This window comes from Anopheles merus, chromosome 3R, assembly GCF_017562075.2.
Source record: "Anopheles merus strain MAF chromosome 3R, AmerM5.1, whole genome shotgun sequence".
In the NCBI taxonomy this organism is placed as follows: domain Eukaryota; kingdom Metazoa; phylum Arthropoda; class Insecta; order Diptera; family Culicidae; genus Anopheles; species Anopheles merus.
In genome coordinates this window covers 11,896,497-11,912,569 of record NC_054084.1, presented here as the reverse complement: position 1 = coordinate 11,912,569, position 16,073 = coordinate 11,896,497, and the positions used below count along the sequence as shown (strand labels likewise).

The following is a 16,073-nucleotide window of genomic DNA, read 5'->3' as shown; positions in this document are numbered from 1 at the left end:
TGCTGTCGCTTCGAGTTGAAACCGGGCAAGCAAGCACAAATAATAATAAAAAAATGACTGATTCCGGTGATATTTGTGCTCACCATTAGTGTTGAAATGGTAAAAAAATCACTGGTTGGATTGTTGGGTGTGGTGCACGAGCAAAGCAATGCAAACCAATCCGGCGATGCATTCGAGCGAACAAGGGATACACACAGGAGTGCAAAAATAGTGGGCGTAATTATGGGACGAATTAATTGAGCATGATAATGTTATTTATTGTTGCGTGTTATCTTTTTTTTAAACAAACAAACAAGCAAATAAATTAGTTATGAATCGTTGTAACTGGTGGTGCATAATTTATCATAAAGCATATTGAAATCAATTTGGAATTATTGTCATCTCGGATTGCTTTAAGAAGGGTAAAAGAAACGACAAATGAGTAGATTTTCATACTGTTATTTTAAATATCTCTACTTGAAATCACTTTTAAACTACGTTTAATTTTATTCCTCAAAATGCTGAATGTGTGCTAGATGACATTTAAATTGCGATTGGGTGGTGTGGTGCACTTACCATCATCTACCCCCCGAGCCATATGAGTAAAGTTTAATACGCACATAAATTAGTCAATTGCTGTAAAATTTCAACCCGTCGCCGAATTAAGAAAGCAATAAACGTACAATAAAAACTGAAGCCATTTTATGACATTGTTTGGTTGGTTGCGCTGTGATTCGCCAGTGTATGGAATTCCCTGCATGGATAATAATTCCGCAAATTTAATGATTTTATTCATTGCTTGGAGCAGACGTCAGGAGTATGTAGACTTTATGAAACAAGACAATAAACAATTAATTAACATTGGAATTAATTTTGTATGTTAACTTACCGTAAAACATCCTTATAAACTACCAAAAAAAAAGTTACAAATTTGTTGCAATAAGATCAGCAATCGAACATAGAATACAACTGTCACTGCTGCAGCATCACTCTTCGGCATCCTTTCCACTTCCTTATCGATTAATTGACTGCGAGAAAAGCTGTCCTACAGCAGCAGCAGCAGCCACAGCCGGTACGGTAACAACATTTCTTCCTCGCGTTCTTTTGCGGTGTCATGTACGGTGTTGGTAGCCTTCCACCACCATCAGCATCATCATCATCATCACCGTGGTGGTGAAATTAACAATTGTTGTCACACTTCTTTGGCGACACATTCAATTCCGCGATGCGCGATGAATTACTTCGGCGTGTCTTGCGCGCACGCATTGCGTACCGTCCGATTCGATTGAGTTTTTCATTGCATCTTTTCACGCGCTTGTTTGTGTGCGTGTTTTTTTGTTGTGTCTTGATATGTACAGGCACTTAAGGATGGGCCCGATCGGGCAATTATTGCATTTTCTCACCTTTCATGGCACGCGCGTTGAAAGTGCGCTAATGCTCGATTGGAATGGGCACGCTCTAACGGCTCAAACGGGATTGGCGTGTCGCGCAAGATAGGTCACACACACACACGCACACAGTCACACAAAAAGTAAGTCGCTTCTCAGCAAGCGACTTGGTTAAGCAATTGGAAGATTAAAGCAACTAAGAAATATTATTTGAGGAAGAGAAAAAAAAGTCACAGCAAATGATAGTTCAAATTTTCCTTTCCTGAAACTGCAAACTGCAACCGGTAAGGAACGCCAACAACCGCGCAATGAAGCAACACACACGGGAGTATAAAAATGCACCCGAGTGCTTTGGGTGCAGTTGTGATCCGTGATTGGCGTAAATCAATTAACATTCCATCACACGAGCACGTACTCAGTGGGCAAGTGTGGGGAGTACATCGATTGCGGCGACGTCTTGAAGGTCCTTTTCCGGGATCGATGCTAGACGAGAAAAACACTCGTCATTCTACAGCCTAGTGATGGGAGAGTAATCAAAAAGGGGTGCAGAAAGGAATGTTTCAGATGTATAAAGCGATGGTTGATCTAACGTACTTGCTGTACTGGAAGGAACAATTAGAGTTCCATAAGATCGAGAACTACTTCGCAAAAGGATAGCCGCCTGTTCCTTGGTATATTGAACACATTTACCAAAATTGGAACCAATCTATGCAATCTAATTAATGCCTGATTTCCAACTACATATTTTCAAATAGCTTTCACAGTAAGATGTTGGCATGATAATTTAATACTTAAATAATTCAATGCGATAGGTCTGGTTCCGTCAAAAATCTAAAATCAAAATCAAGTTCTGAAGAATTGGATTTTTTACTGTAAATAAGTAAAAACACGAATGGAACTAACAAACATAATATTGAAACAAAATATAAATTCATATGATTGTTTTATTTGTACTAAACTCAAAAAAGAAGAAATTACAATTATAAAATAAATCCACTTACTTAAGAGCATCTTCTACATAACGTCACTAGCTAAGGTCATTCAATGATTGTTCAGTAATTCTTATTATACTTGATCTTGCTGCTGTAGGGATCATTCAAACTGGGTAAATGTCAAAAAGCTCAAACACAATTTGTACCTTTGGCTTTAATTATTTCAATAATGCATTACAAATAGTCCTTTTCTACGTGAAAATTACCATCAGCATTTCAAATATATTGGTAAGTTAGCTAGTTTGAATATTTTACCATTTTAATTGCTGAACATTCCTTTAAAAATCTGAAATGCATCATAAAACTAGCGTAAAATATGCTTTTAGTTTAATCCAAGACATTCACATCAGACTCAGACTACTGCTTTTGTGCGACGCAAAAGTCACATCGTTTTCTCTATACTTTTCCTTACCTTTATCGTCCCACCGTAAATTAATTATAGTCCTTGAAGTGCACCGTGTAACGTATAACTAGCGATCATTTGTGCTGGAGGGCGATATTACGTCTCCCTCCAATAAGGCACGCGGGCATCGCTCCCAGATGACGGTAATATCGCATCTCTGATATCATTTAATTTACGCACTTCTCGATCGATCTCACGAATCGTTCCCGTTTCCTTTTGTTCTTCTTCTTCTCGATTGTCTGCTCCTACGGGATTGATAGATGTGCGATCGAGAGTCGATCGATCAGGCCGGTGCTGCTGCTACACGGGATCGTTATGATATGCTAGCTATAGTCCGTTCCGCGCGGAGTTCCTTACATCGCGTACCGCGGCCGCCTCGGGGACCGTAAATCACGCATCTATGTTGCGGTGGAGCTAATTACCCACGCTGGCTGGAATGTGCACGATATTGCAATTATGCTGCAGCTGTTGGCGCACTGTTACATGCTGCTGCACCCTCCCAAAATAAAGCCCCTACTTCCGCGCAGGATAACCGTACAACAGCGAAATCGACATTTTCCGAAGGCGTTTAGCTGGAATTTTGCACCACCACGAGACCACTGCTCAGTGGAAAGTTTCAATTAATGAGCACTTCGCGTCGGGTGGACGTGGTTTCTGCTGCGATGCTTTACCCGCTAATGCAACAATATGCTGCAATTGAAGTGGTCGGTTGTTTGTGTCGTTCCTGTGCGCTTTCTGGACCGCAGTCCGCAAAACAAGTCCAGAGAAGTCTTCATTAGTAGCATTTGTGGCCTTGCCCGTTGGACGATGGAATGTGATTGAATGTTTATCAATCAGAAGCAGCATGCAAACTGATGGCAAATCGATGCATCATGCTTGCCAAAGGCTCGGTGGGGGAGGGGGGGAAGGGCTTGCAGCACAACCGAGCGCTGAAAGCATATTTCATCATTGCCGTTCTCACCGGGCGGGAAGAAGGTTTCTCACCTTTTTGCACAATTGAAGACATCCGCAGCGTGGTCAATCATATTGCGGAATGTTCAATCGATCGTTGATTTGCTGATTCTGCAATGTCCCTGCTCGTCCTCCCGCAGTGGGGTTCTGGGTCTTCCATCCATTTCGAATGCACCCCTCTGCCCAAATGACCATTGGGTGGACGGTATTGCCAATTTATAATGTACATCGTCCATTGCGAAGGGGTGTGGTGTACCACCACCAGCGAAATCGAATACCATCGACACATACCAATCAAAAGTCGGATCTGCACCGAAGCATGACTGTGAGGCGAAATGAAAAAAAGCGCACACACGATCTGCTAATTTTTCTGCACACCCCGCAAAACAACGGGGTTCACCCGTTTTGTTGCAGCATAAAATATTAATGATCGTGTGAAGAAAATCGTTTCTGCCTTCTTTTTACGGCCTTTCTTTTGTGTCCCTGCTACCGGGCTTATATGTGTTATGGTACAACATTCTATGGGATCTAGCGGGAAGGTGAAAAGATTGTGAGTGAGCGAGTAGAGACGGTAATTAATATTCATAACGCGAAACAGTGGTTCGGGAGGGTTTTTTTATTGTATTTATTTATGACACTTTGTTGGGTTTCTGTTTTATTTTGTGTTACGGGCGAGCATGAACGCGGGCGTGCGTGAAACTGTGAGAACCATTCTAACCTCATTTACCGGAGGTGTGTCGAATTTTTTAGTCGCTGTCCTTGTTTCGTTGAGAGAGAGAGAGAGAGAGGCGAAAGGTGTTTCGGGTTGTTACAGAATTAATTCCGCAAAAGGTTTTATGACTGCACAGTGCTGAACGTGGATGACATGCGTAAGATGTTTGGTTGCACGAGTGATTAATTCTTTATTACATGAATTAATTTACATTCTTCTTTATTATATATTTGTTTTATTAATTATTTTATTGCAAAGATAGTCATGATCATTGTGTGTTGATTGTTCGCTGCTGAGTGTGTCTAGCCACTGTTTCTGAATTATTTAGATTTGTAGTTTCATTATGAGTTCTTATTTTCAAAAAATAAAAAAATATTTAAATTAAATACAAAACGACTGGATGCTGCTGCGTTTGTGTTTGAATGACATTATTAAAAAATCATGTATTAACAATAAAAAGACAATCTTCTAAAAATTGCTTTAATCCTGTGCATATCTTGCTCAAGCGTAACATGTAGACAAACCAATTTTGTTATATTACATAGTTTTAAATCGTATAATGGAATAGCTCTATCCCTATGCTAGTCGGCGCAAACAACCCGAAACAGATGAGTAAATTTGACTGATTTAGCATGTTCAATTGTGACTCTGCGGCAGCATTTGTTTAGTGTAGCATGTGTGCAAATAGATGCCACACGAAAATTACTCAAAATGACGTTTTTTTAGAAACCAGCATCGGTTTCACTTCGAAGATGTTTTCGTCGAATACTATAATTGAATTTCAATATTCACAGTACGCTTGCAAAATTCTCCTGTTTGGCTGACACATTCCTTTTTCTGATTCGAAACCCTGTATCTTACTGGTGTTGCAGTGTTTTCCAACTTCCAACTTTCGAATGTGAACATTGTTTTTCGCCGCGTGCACATCACTCTGATATTTCATTTTCATCATAATAATTTGTAATTTCTTCAGCATAATTTTCAACACTTCACCTGTCAACGGGTGATGAGATTCGGCTTCAAACCCCGGTGAAAAAACGATGGCAGCATCCCGTTGAAGTGTTGAACATCATGCTGCAGAAAATTGTGGTGATGAAAATGATACGTCAGATCGATGTGGATTAAAATTTTGCACGCGATGAATAACAATCTTTACATTCGAAATTGGCTTGAAAATCCCTCTAAAATGGCGACCTATCACATGTTTTTTATACATTCATAGTCATTCAAGAACACTTTATGTTCATGAGATGATATCACAATTTGTGTCACATGTTATCCTCAACGTTAATTGAGGATGTTCAAATCATTATAGAACATCCTTTTTATTGCTTATAATGTGGCATTTTATGATAAATTGCGATTGTGTGTCGTATCCTTTGACACCTACGGTTTTTTGTTATAATTCTTAATGAAAAGGAAAACTGCATTAGAGATTTTGTGGAAGTTAAAAGAAAATTAACGCCCAACAGATGGTCGGAATGTGCTCGTATCGACGCTTTCCTGGCCAATCTGCAGGAAAAGTGCGCGAAATGCGTGCGAATAAAGTGCGTTTTTGCCAAAATGGGACTTGATTTCACCGTGCTTTTACGATCAGGGCCTCAAGCTCCATGCAGATAGCTACCGAAAGCTTCTGCAAACTGTAGTAAAGCCATCGATTACAGAAGAGATAAACGATGGGTGGTGTATGTGCGGCAGTAGGACATGATAATTTACCACACGGCTTCCAAATGCTAAACCACCACGAGGGAAATTCACCACATTTGATCCCTTAACGTCCCAGAACGGAAACCTTTTGACTATTTTGTTTTGTTTTGCAAATGTTTTGGTTATTTTATCTAACTAGCATAGCAAACGACTCTTTCTGCAATAAAACGAAATTCCGAAATGATTAATTTTTCCCAAACTATGTTTTTGCTTTATCCGTAAGTAACTTATCGTAAGATTTATCGTGCACACTGTGTATAACAACGACAAAGCATCAGAATATATACTTATTTCCATTATTTTAACGAAACATAAACTCATGTTCATTATTTATTATTATCATTAATATTAGTTTAACTCCTAACTAATTATTTTATAATTATAATTTAAACTTTTTTCAAAATCTGCTATTTGTTGTGCTTTGCTTGCTATAAGGTTGTGTATTTGTATACTAGATTATAATACAATACTAAATAAAAGAGTGTTTGCCTTTCTCTGCCGCAATCATGTATCTTTTCTGAGGAAAACTTGCGATCTTACGCTTTTGCCCCGATATTTAAACTGAATAATATAAACAAAAAAACCAGTCACTTAATCGCACATCCTCTTCCCGCGTGTTCCGCCGGTGCGACAGTTTTATGGTGGTCGGAAAAAGTAGATTTTCCTTCCCATCAAGCGTCCCCACGTCTGTGATGAGCGCAATGCCGCTCATCAAAATGCATGTACACCGTTCGCTTTCCACTCTTGCTCCTCCACCGAGGGGAGGAGCTTATTGTCTTGCAATCCGCCTGCCACACAGCCAACATTCCGTATGCAAAGTATCAATTAAAGCAACATTATGTCAATCAAAAAATTTTAACCAAAGGGCACCCCGAGAGAAGAACCCTCGAGATCAAATCGACCAACCGCGCGCGCGCGCACTGTAAAAGGCAAGGCAGAAATGATCCACCGACGTTTTGACACACCGAGCGGCGGTGGGGACAGTTGCACGAAACTCCCGCAACCCAAGCGGCTCTTGTAGGCCGGGGTTCATTTCCTTTGACGAAGAAATCCAGCTTCAGCAGCAACAAAAAGAAAACAGTAAAACCAATCATTCAATGATGGATTTTTCCTGTTGTTAAGTGTGGTTTTTGTGTTACCACTGTTTTTCGTTCTTCCTTTTTTGCCTTCTCCTCTTCCAGGTTTCCACGAAAAACAGGACGCGCGCGCGCATACGTTTGATGCGGTGTTGGGTTCCTCTGCACCGCCAAAATACCGTTGCATGTGTCGGGTCGGTCGGGGAATGGTGAACACGCCACAGTACCAGCCAAGTACCGCGCTGAGATCGATGATTACACTTTCGAATGCTAATCAGCCGCCGTTTGCGAGCGGTGAAGTGCACTGTGTGGCACTGTTGGCTGTCCTTTTTTTCCTGTTGTTGTTGCGCGAAATCATAAATTGAATTCCACTGCAATCAATCTGTGCAAGAGAGCGCGCTCGCGCGCACTGGTGGACAATGCAACATACTTTCCTGTCCAGCCAAACCTTTTTCTCGCGCTAAATCCCAAGCGGGAGGGAGCGAAGTGGAGTGGGCTGGAAAGTGTCGTGAAAAAAGGGCAACCCGTACTGGGCAAACGGCAAGATTAATGGCAAACGCGGGCACACCATTGAAACACGGCAAGGATGCAACAGTTGCGGCCGTTGCAAGGGACTGCAGCTCGTGGAAGAATCGGGAGGACGCGTTGTGTGATTTTCTTCGAATGAAGAACCCCGTTCATTGATGACAAACACAGGGCACAGAGAGAGAGGGCGGGTTTTTGGAGCAAAAGAGTGTATCCAAGTGGAAGTGGCCCTGCGATAAGTGGGCTTAAGGTTGACGCAAAAAAGGACACCCAACGTAGGCAATAGCGAGAAGGAAGATCACCGAAAATTGATCATCGCGAACTGTGGCACAATGTGGCGCAAAGGGGGTGAGAACGAAGCAGCAGCAGCAGCAGCCGCAGCCCTTCTCCAGCATGGAATCAACAATGAGGCGGCACACGGTTTTATATTCGTCGCAAACAAACGCAGGACGACAACAATAACCAGCGAGAAGAGGAGCAGAGGAGCAGGAAAGAAGGGAACAAAAAAACAGTAAAAATCACACACACACACAGCCTCCCCCTTAGAGCATCATCAGTTCGTACTGATTCAAATGAATTTATGCAGTATAAATATTGAATGACCTCTCCCTATCTTGCGCTCGGCAGTGACCAAACGAAGGCTCTGCAAATGGGCAAACAACAAGCTTAAAAGTGGGCGCATTGTGCCGAGGTTCGTTTGGGTGCCACGGCCACAGACCATCATCGAGGCTCCCCACAGCCATCCCCCCGCGTTTTGTGTGGTTGCTCCTTGTGCTCCATTTCCGGCCCACAGCCCCATAACGAATGCAGATCTCTCTCTCTCTCGCCGGAGCCCTGTTTTGGGGCCAACGTTCGGGGAGGGAAGAAAACGATGGGGCTTGCTGGTGCGCTTTTGGTTGACAAAAAGGGCCGAAAAGAACAAACAAACAAGCACATATAAACCAACCGACCAACCAGTGCCAACGAAAAACGCAACAAAAAGAAAAACCGAAGCGAAATACGTAAGAAACAACACGTTGGAGATCAACACAGAGCACGGGAAATAATCTGCAAACAAAAGCATGAGCGTGAAGGGAAGTGGGGGCAAAAGGGGGAAAAGCCGAATCGAACCGCAAATGAAAGGACGCATTGAAAGAGCGCTCCGGAAGGACGAGAAGTTGTTAACATTTAACGGAATCGCGATGGTAACAAAAACAAAACAAAACTACCTTCGAGCTCCTCCACTCTGTACCGCGTTGCCATTTGGGCAAGATTTTTGGTCATACGTTGGGTGCGATAAAATATTTTCCAACACTCCTCGTTCCTTTGTGCGACACAGGCACACGCTGCAAGCTGTGTTCGCACTAGAAAAGGGGCCGAAAAACCACTGACTGTTGACGCACGAAACCGCCGCATAGTTGTTCGGAGAGTTGGCGCCAATTCCCTCCTAAACTATCAGCATCATCGATTAGGTGGCGTGTGAAACGTGAATTCTTCACCCGCTGAGCCCGCTAACTATGTGTGTGCGTGTGTGTGTGTGTGTTGGCAAGGAATTGGCGTTTTTACACTGCTCGGTAGAGAAGAACCGGGCTACAATTTAATCAAAGGGCGCCTAGCAGAAACGATCACGGTGCACCACAAAATGCCGATCGAAGATCGTACGATCGTTGGGTGGTGAATACAATGGTCCATAATTTTACACCCCGCAACCCGCTTGCCTGGGTTTCTAGTGGATTGCGATAGTTAACCGTGTGTAGGTACGATCTATTTATGGCTGAATGCGAAAAGATGTAAAGCCTAGAGCAGTATCAGCTTTTCTGCAATGGTGGATAAAACAAGTATTGGACTTTTTTTTTGTCTTTGTTGCAATTTTGCAACAAAGTTAAAATATGAAAATCAACGCTGGAAATCGAAAATTGAAATATATGTACAAATTAAGATTTTTAGAATAAATTACTACTAGTAAAATAGTAAGATAGATTTTTTTTCTATTTTATATATTTGATTGTATTGGTGTGGAAATAAATTTCAATTCTGTTAATCATTTGATTATTTCAGGACTAAAAATACGCTGCAAACGTTAACAAAGATTTCAAAGATAATAAATTATGTTTGAACTAAAAAATCGGAACATTTTTAACGAATCTTCAGGTCAGCAATATACTTGTTTGTTCTTAATTCAATTGCATAGCTTCATACTTACAAATTTAACTATAGAATAACATATTTTTTATGAGTTTAATTATGAGTTAATTATATCGGGAAAATATTTGTAGCCCTAATATCGCCAATTATTCGTTTATAATATCTCTTCTATTGAAAAGTTTGACCATTGCACGAACGGAACACAAATTAACTAATCCCAACTTACGTTGGTTAAATAATTTACAATATTTTAAAGCACTGATTTTACTGCTCAAGCCATTCTGTCGCTGATCTATCGCTGTCCATATTATTGCTAAATACACTCTATTGAGCTTTTTACTACGGTAACACAGATAGGAACATTTATATGGCCTATTATGCCAGCTTCAGCATAATAATTCATATTTAAATTCATTTATTTATTTTGAGCCCTATGCGTCACTTCCCAACAATAATTTGAATACAGATGATGTACGTAAAAACCGACTTTTTCAATGTAAAGATCCATCCATTTAAATATGTCGTTGCATTTTACTATTTTGTACATGTAGCATTTGCCTTTTTATCGCCTAGTTTTGATGAAAGAAAAGATTTGTAATGTGAGAATTAATTTTGATTTGGTTGATTGAATACTATTTTCGTTGCATTACGTTTCAATCTATACGATGCACTACATTGCAAACAGTTTTTTGTTTCATATTTTGAACACATTTAACATTTAAATATTGTTACAAAACAAAGTGGAAAATAATTTAGTGTTAAATATGTTAATGTTTTTTTAGCTGTCGCTAAAAAAACTCTTTTTCCGCCGGTTATTTTGTAATAATGACACCGCTTTGTCTTTCGAGCCTTTTTTAATATTTTTTGTTGTAACTTCCCTCGCCTATGCTCCTCTGTATTCCTCTCTCATGTTGCTAGCGAAAATGTTGATAGGTCGATGACAAAAATTACAATTTCACATAGTAAAACATTCTGTGAAATTGAAATTACCTAAAATAAAGAAACAAAGTACTACGAACAATGTAACCTTAAAAAAGAGCTACTTCTCAACAAAAACACGTATTATTTCGTGTCAAACTCGTAATATTCTAATTACACTTATTATCCACTCGTTAAAACGATGATTTATACGGAGACCTTTTTTTTACGACAGAGCTTGACATACCCAAACACCCACGCATAGCTTCCTTCCAAGCAAGAGGTCTCTCCCTCTGCTTCTCTCGGGCCTGGTGCGTATTGCTGGCAACATAATGTTCGCCAAGTGGTGTGTGTTACGCCAACTGTATGGCGTAACTAATTGTAGTGCCGGGTAAGGTCGAAGCACAGCACAAAGAAAACTCAATTCCTAGGTGGTTAACTTCTTGCATCGTACCGTCAGTAGTTGTCAACTAAAACAACCGTGACATGCTAATGGAATGCATGTGGTTCTGCCGTACGAGCGGTGGAACCCCACACGAGAGTAACAAGTGGGGATTCGTTTAGATAACGAGGAACGCTTTTGTTGTTGCCCATTTCACTTCTAACCGCAACTTTCCGCCTCACTGCGTTATTCATGAGAAAGTGAGCAATTCGTGTCTTGGGACGCGGGATGCGGGGATGTGGTCGTCTTCAATACTGAGGGACCTATCGACATTGAAAGCAAGGGATGGGAATCAATTATGGTTTTAATGTTTTAACAATTTTATTGTTGCCCATCGCCGCCGCCAACAAAGCTGGCCATTTGGTTGCGGTTTTAGCATATCGGGAAATGTGATGAAAATTATCGTTCCATTGTTATGACACGCACACGTAAGCGTAAATGAAAAATATGGCATGACATATAATGCATGTTTGATCATAAATGTAGAGCTGATCGGTTCCCGGTGCTGTGCATTCGGTTCGGTTTCGAATCGTTTTACATTCTTTCTCCCTCATATTTGATTTATTTCCCATACCTCCCCCCCATCAAGACAGAGCACGATCCTAGTGAACGTTAATCGGGTAAACCTTTAAACCCAGCTTGAAAACCCCGATCTACGAAACATCAGCATCAAACCACACCGTGTTTCATCTCCTTTTGATCCTTTCGATCGGTTTCAATCGGCGTAAAGAGAGAGTGATCATTATTACGCTCACGATGCCCGCAGCGCAAACGGACCTCTCCTTGGGCCACAGTATATCATAATCATTACGATCACACACAGCATCATTATTAGCATGCGCGTTTTCCCCCGCTTTATTGTCCCTCTCAAACTATAGGTGCGTGTGCGTGTATGTGCAAGCGATGAGCCTTTAGTTTTGTTTTGGCTGCGACGAAAATATATTGCAAAGCAATCGCGATAGCGCGATGATGAATGGCTGCGAGTTTGCAATCAGCGATCGCTTGCACACCCCATAATGAACATCATTGTAGGAACAATTAGCACAAGGGTGCAAGGACGATCCTGCTTCGCCGCTGTGTATAACATTTTTTGGAAGAAAAAAAACACAAAGAAAAAAAACAGAAGACTCAAAGCGACGAACCTCTCACCTGCCGCAAAGGAAAGAAAGGTTCTTGCTGCTCCACTGCTGTTCCAGCCCGACTCCATGTGAAAAATTCCGATTATCCCCGGATACACCGGATGCATTTCCTTGCGTCCCATGACGACCCCGACCCGTCACCGCCGTAGCTTGCAACCGTAGCATATGGTGAAGATTTGTATGATTATCATTACTATCATTATTGTTATTCTCCACGTAGTTTCGCTTGCGGCGCGTCTCTCTAAATGTGTGTGTATGTGTGTGTGTGATGTTGTTGTTGATCGATTTAGCTGGCAGCGAAATGTAATACACTTTGCAGCATAAAATCCCAACCACAATGAAAAAGAAGGAGATATAGGCGGGAAAAGGGAAATAATCGCCTGTGCAGAGTGTCGGTGCGGGGCTAAAGAACGAAATTTGTCGTGCGATTTGTGCAGACGCAAGGGGACGCCAGATTGAACGACGACGGACTGGCTGTTTTTTTTTTTACTCCTTTTTTGATGGGCGAAAATTATGCGTCCGAAGCTGAAGCAAATAATCGCAACCGAGGGGCCAAAGCTGCAACGGAAAATAGTTTGAACCCCATCGCACACCGAGCCCTTCATTACCGTTTTTTTTCGGTCGCGCGCGCGCGCGCCCTCGTCGGATGTTGCAAAATTATTACGTATTGGATTTTTATTTTCAATTTCGAGCTTTAATGATTGCTCGGCCCGGCCGCGTGTTGTGCCTTGTCGTCCTTAATCAAAAAGGCGAAGCGAGCAAACGTAAAGCTTTGGTGTGGCTCCAGGTAAACCAGGTAATCCCATAGTGCACCACCACCATCATCGTTCAGCATTTAACTAGTGAAAGGAGAGGAGAGGGATAATAATGCTAAAAAAAGGAAAGAAAAGAACAGCACATAATTGATCGCGAGAAGAAGAAACATTATTTAAATTCACCTTTAGGGCTCAATTAAATTAAACCCTCGCTCCGAGATTGCCGAAAAATGCTTACCCTGCCACCCTCTTTTCCCATCCGTTTTCAGACCAAACCGATCATAGTAGAACCGATCGACTTCGAGGCGTTTGTGGTGAAAAACCGGACACTCATACAGAACGATCCCCAGCGAGAGCTGCTGCTTTATCCAAACGATGACGTATCGGTACGTATATAGCGGGCTGGCTCTGGCTGGCACGTAATAAATTGCACTTTATATAAATGACGCTCAATGTGTTTTGCTTCTCTTGCCTCTTTCCAACACCATCGCAGGAGATCCTACAGCCAAAGAAGTTCCGCACCGTGCACAGCAACATTCCCGGTCACGTGTCGCAGGCGGCCACCACCAGCACCAATGGGTCGAGCAAACGGAGCGGTGGGACGGACTCTGCGGCAAGCAGCCAAAACGGTACGCCGACCAGCAATCGATCACAGCAGTCGTCGGCGTCGTCGACGTCGTCATCGTCGGCAGGTTCCGGCGGCGGTACGGCGATCGGTGGACTGTTGCTTACCCGGCAGGCCCTGCACACGTACAACTCGCCGAACCATCTGATCCACTACAAGTACAGCAAGTACGGCGGGACGTGTTACGAACTGCCACGGTAAGGCGCCTTTTTCGACGCGTTTGTGTGCAACAAAACTAATGCCGAAAGTGTAAAACAATGTCAATCTAATCTAAGCAAGCTTTTTTTGTTTATGTTAAATTGCCACGTTCCATATTCTCGTTGCTAATTGTTTCGGTTCGCTTTGTTTCGATTGCAAAATCCCACCCCGCAAATGGATCACATTCCCGCACACGCCCACAGAATATCGCCGTCGGAGGAGCTGCGGGAGGAGGTGTACGAGGTGGACACGGATCCGGACCGGCTGGACGAGCAGATGACCCGCTCCCAGGCGGACACGATCGCGAAGCAGGGCTACCTGTTCAAGGGCCCGGACACCAACTCCGACCGCATGTTTGCCCACATCGGGTCGAAGTCGTTCAAGAAGCGATACTGCTATCTGCGCCAGGAGATCGACGGCACGTACATACTCGAGCTGCACAAGGACGAGAAGCAGGCGGAGGCGAAGGCCACGATCGTGATGGACTTCTGCACCGAGGTGGTGCCGAACCCGAAGAAGGGCCGGTTCTGCTTCGAGCTGCGGATGAAGATGAACGAGGGCCAGCACGGCAAGTCGGTGACGCTGGCGGCGGACGACGAGACCGAGATGGAGGACTGGCTGCGCAAAATCTCGTCCGTGCTGCAGCAGAACAAGCTGCAGGAGGACAAGCGGGTCGCGTCGCTGGAACGGGCGGCGGCACCGCTAGCGACCGCGAACGCCAACACCGCCACGATGCCGGCCAGCCCGTGCAGCACGATGCAGTACGGCACGCTGAAGGGGCTGGAGCAGAGCATGAACCCGCAGCTGAATCGGTACGCGCGCGAAACGGACCAATCGATCGCGCAGGCCCGGCGGGACAGCCGGAAGCGGCTGTTCGGCGGTCAGCAGCTGCTGTACCTGCAGTCGGGCGGCACTGTCGGCGGTGGTGGTGGGAGAGGCGGTGGTGCGGCACCGTTGGTGGTGGCAGGGGGAGTGGCGAGTGCGGCCGCGCCGAGCAGGTCGGAAGCGTTCATCGAACCGTACCGGGAACAGTTCGGGCAGCGCATTCTGATCAAGTGCGACTCGCTGCGGTTCCGGCTGCTGGGCCCGATCGATGGGGTGAATGGACCGCCGGTGCCGGATTCGGATGCGCCGCTCTGTCAGGTAGGTCACTGCAGGGAATTACACTACCAAAGTATTAAGTTTTATTTAAACCATTCATATTATTTAAATCACATTGTACCAGCGATCGCGCTGAATTGAAGTATTAGTTGGAAGATATTTGATGATTTCTGTTTTGCCTAAGCCGCGAAACACACTTTTGCAACACATCCGGTCTTGTCACAGGAGTCGGTCGGTTCTTTGTTGTACGACGGGAGTGTATTTTTTCAAATGATTTGTATACTATTTCCATTGGATGCCAAAATCATCATTATTATATAATCTTATTTCATTAACACTTTTAGTGCCAAACCATTTTTGATTATGTTTCCCTGGGGGCCAATCACGTTCTATTTACGTTTTGCATGGCTAGCATATAGGATAAGATGATGAAAATAATGATCTTTAATACAATTTTTCAATTGATTTCTTGTTGTGTTTTAATTGTTTTGCTTTGCTTTGATCATTGAATCGGCAAAACAACAGTTAAATGCTATGTATAGCATTTTTAATGATTTTTAATGATATCTACTGTATATTAGACGTTTTGAAAGCTCGCATTATAAATACAATATATGTGGCTACACTATTTTCATCGAAAGAAAAGGTTAATTTGCATTTATATTGTCGATTTTTGACAATTTATGTTATCAACAAATTATTCTGTAAAACAAAAAAACTAAAATTTGCAAAAAAAAACGTATACATTAACATTACAAAGTAATTTTTATCATTTTATTCATCTTTTTGCAAAATTTCATGATAATACGCCCAATCTGTTACAAGATAATATGATTTAAAGTCAGTTATACCTGGCTATCATATATGATAGCGCTGGCTCTCAAATTGTTTAATATTTTGAACCACGTTTCATGATTTCAACTGATTTCGATCCAAACGAATGGATTTCTTAGCTAAACCTTTAAAAAATTTGCATCACAAAATAAGATTTATTTAACCCTGTATACCACCTAAGTTATATATTTAAAAACATCGAAC

The 16,073-nt window shown here is 42.6% G+C and overlaps 1 protein-coding gene across 8 annotated transcripts in view; it reads left to right on the top strand.

Annotated features, from left to right (window-relative positions):
* The window catches only part of LOC121596788 (dedicator of cytokinesis protein 9), an 89,541-nt gene that overhangs the window by 58,817 nt on the left and 14,651 nt on the right, over window positions 1-16,073 (top strand). For all 8 annotated transcript variants that reach the window (XM_041922018.1, XM_041922019.1, XM_041922024.1 and 5 more), the window contains exons 3-5: window positions 13,381-13,497; window positions 13,605-13,933; window positions 14,138-15,077. In XM_041922018.1, the coding sequence (XP_041777952.1) occupies window positions 13,381-13,497; window positions 13,605-13,933; window positions 14,138-15,077 (1,386 nt within the window). The remainder of the gene's footprint in view (window positions 1-13,380; window positions 13,498-13,604; window positions 13,934-14,137; window positions 15,078-16,073) is intronic.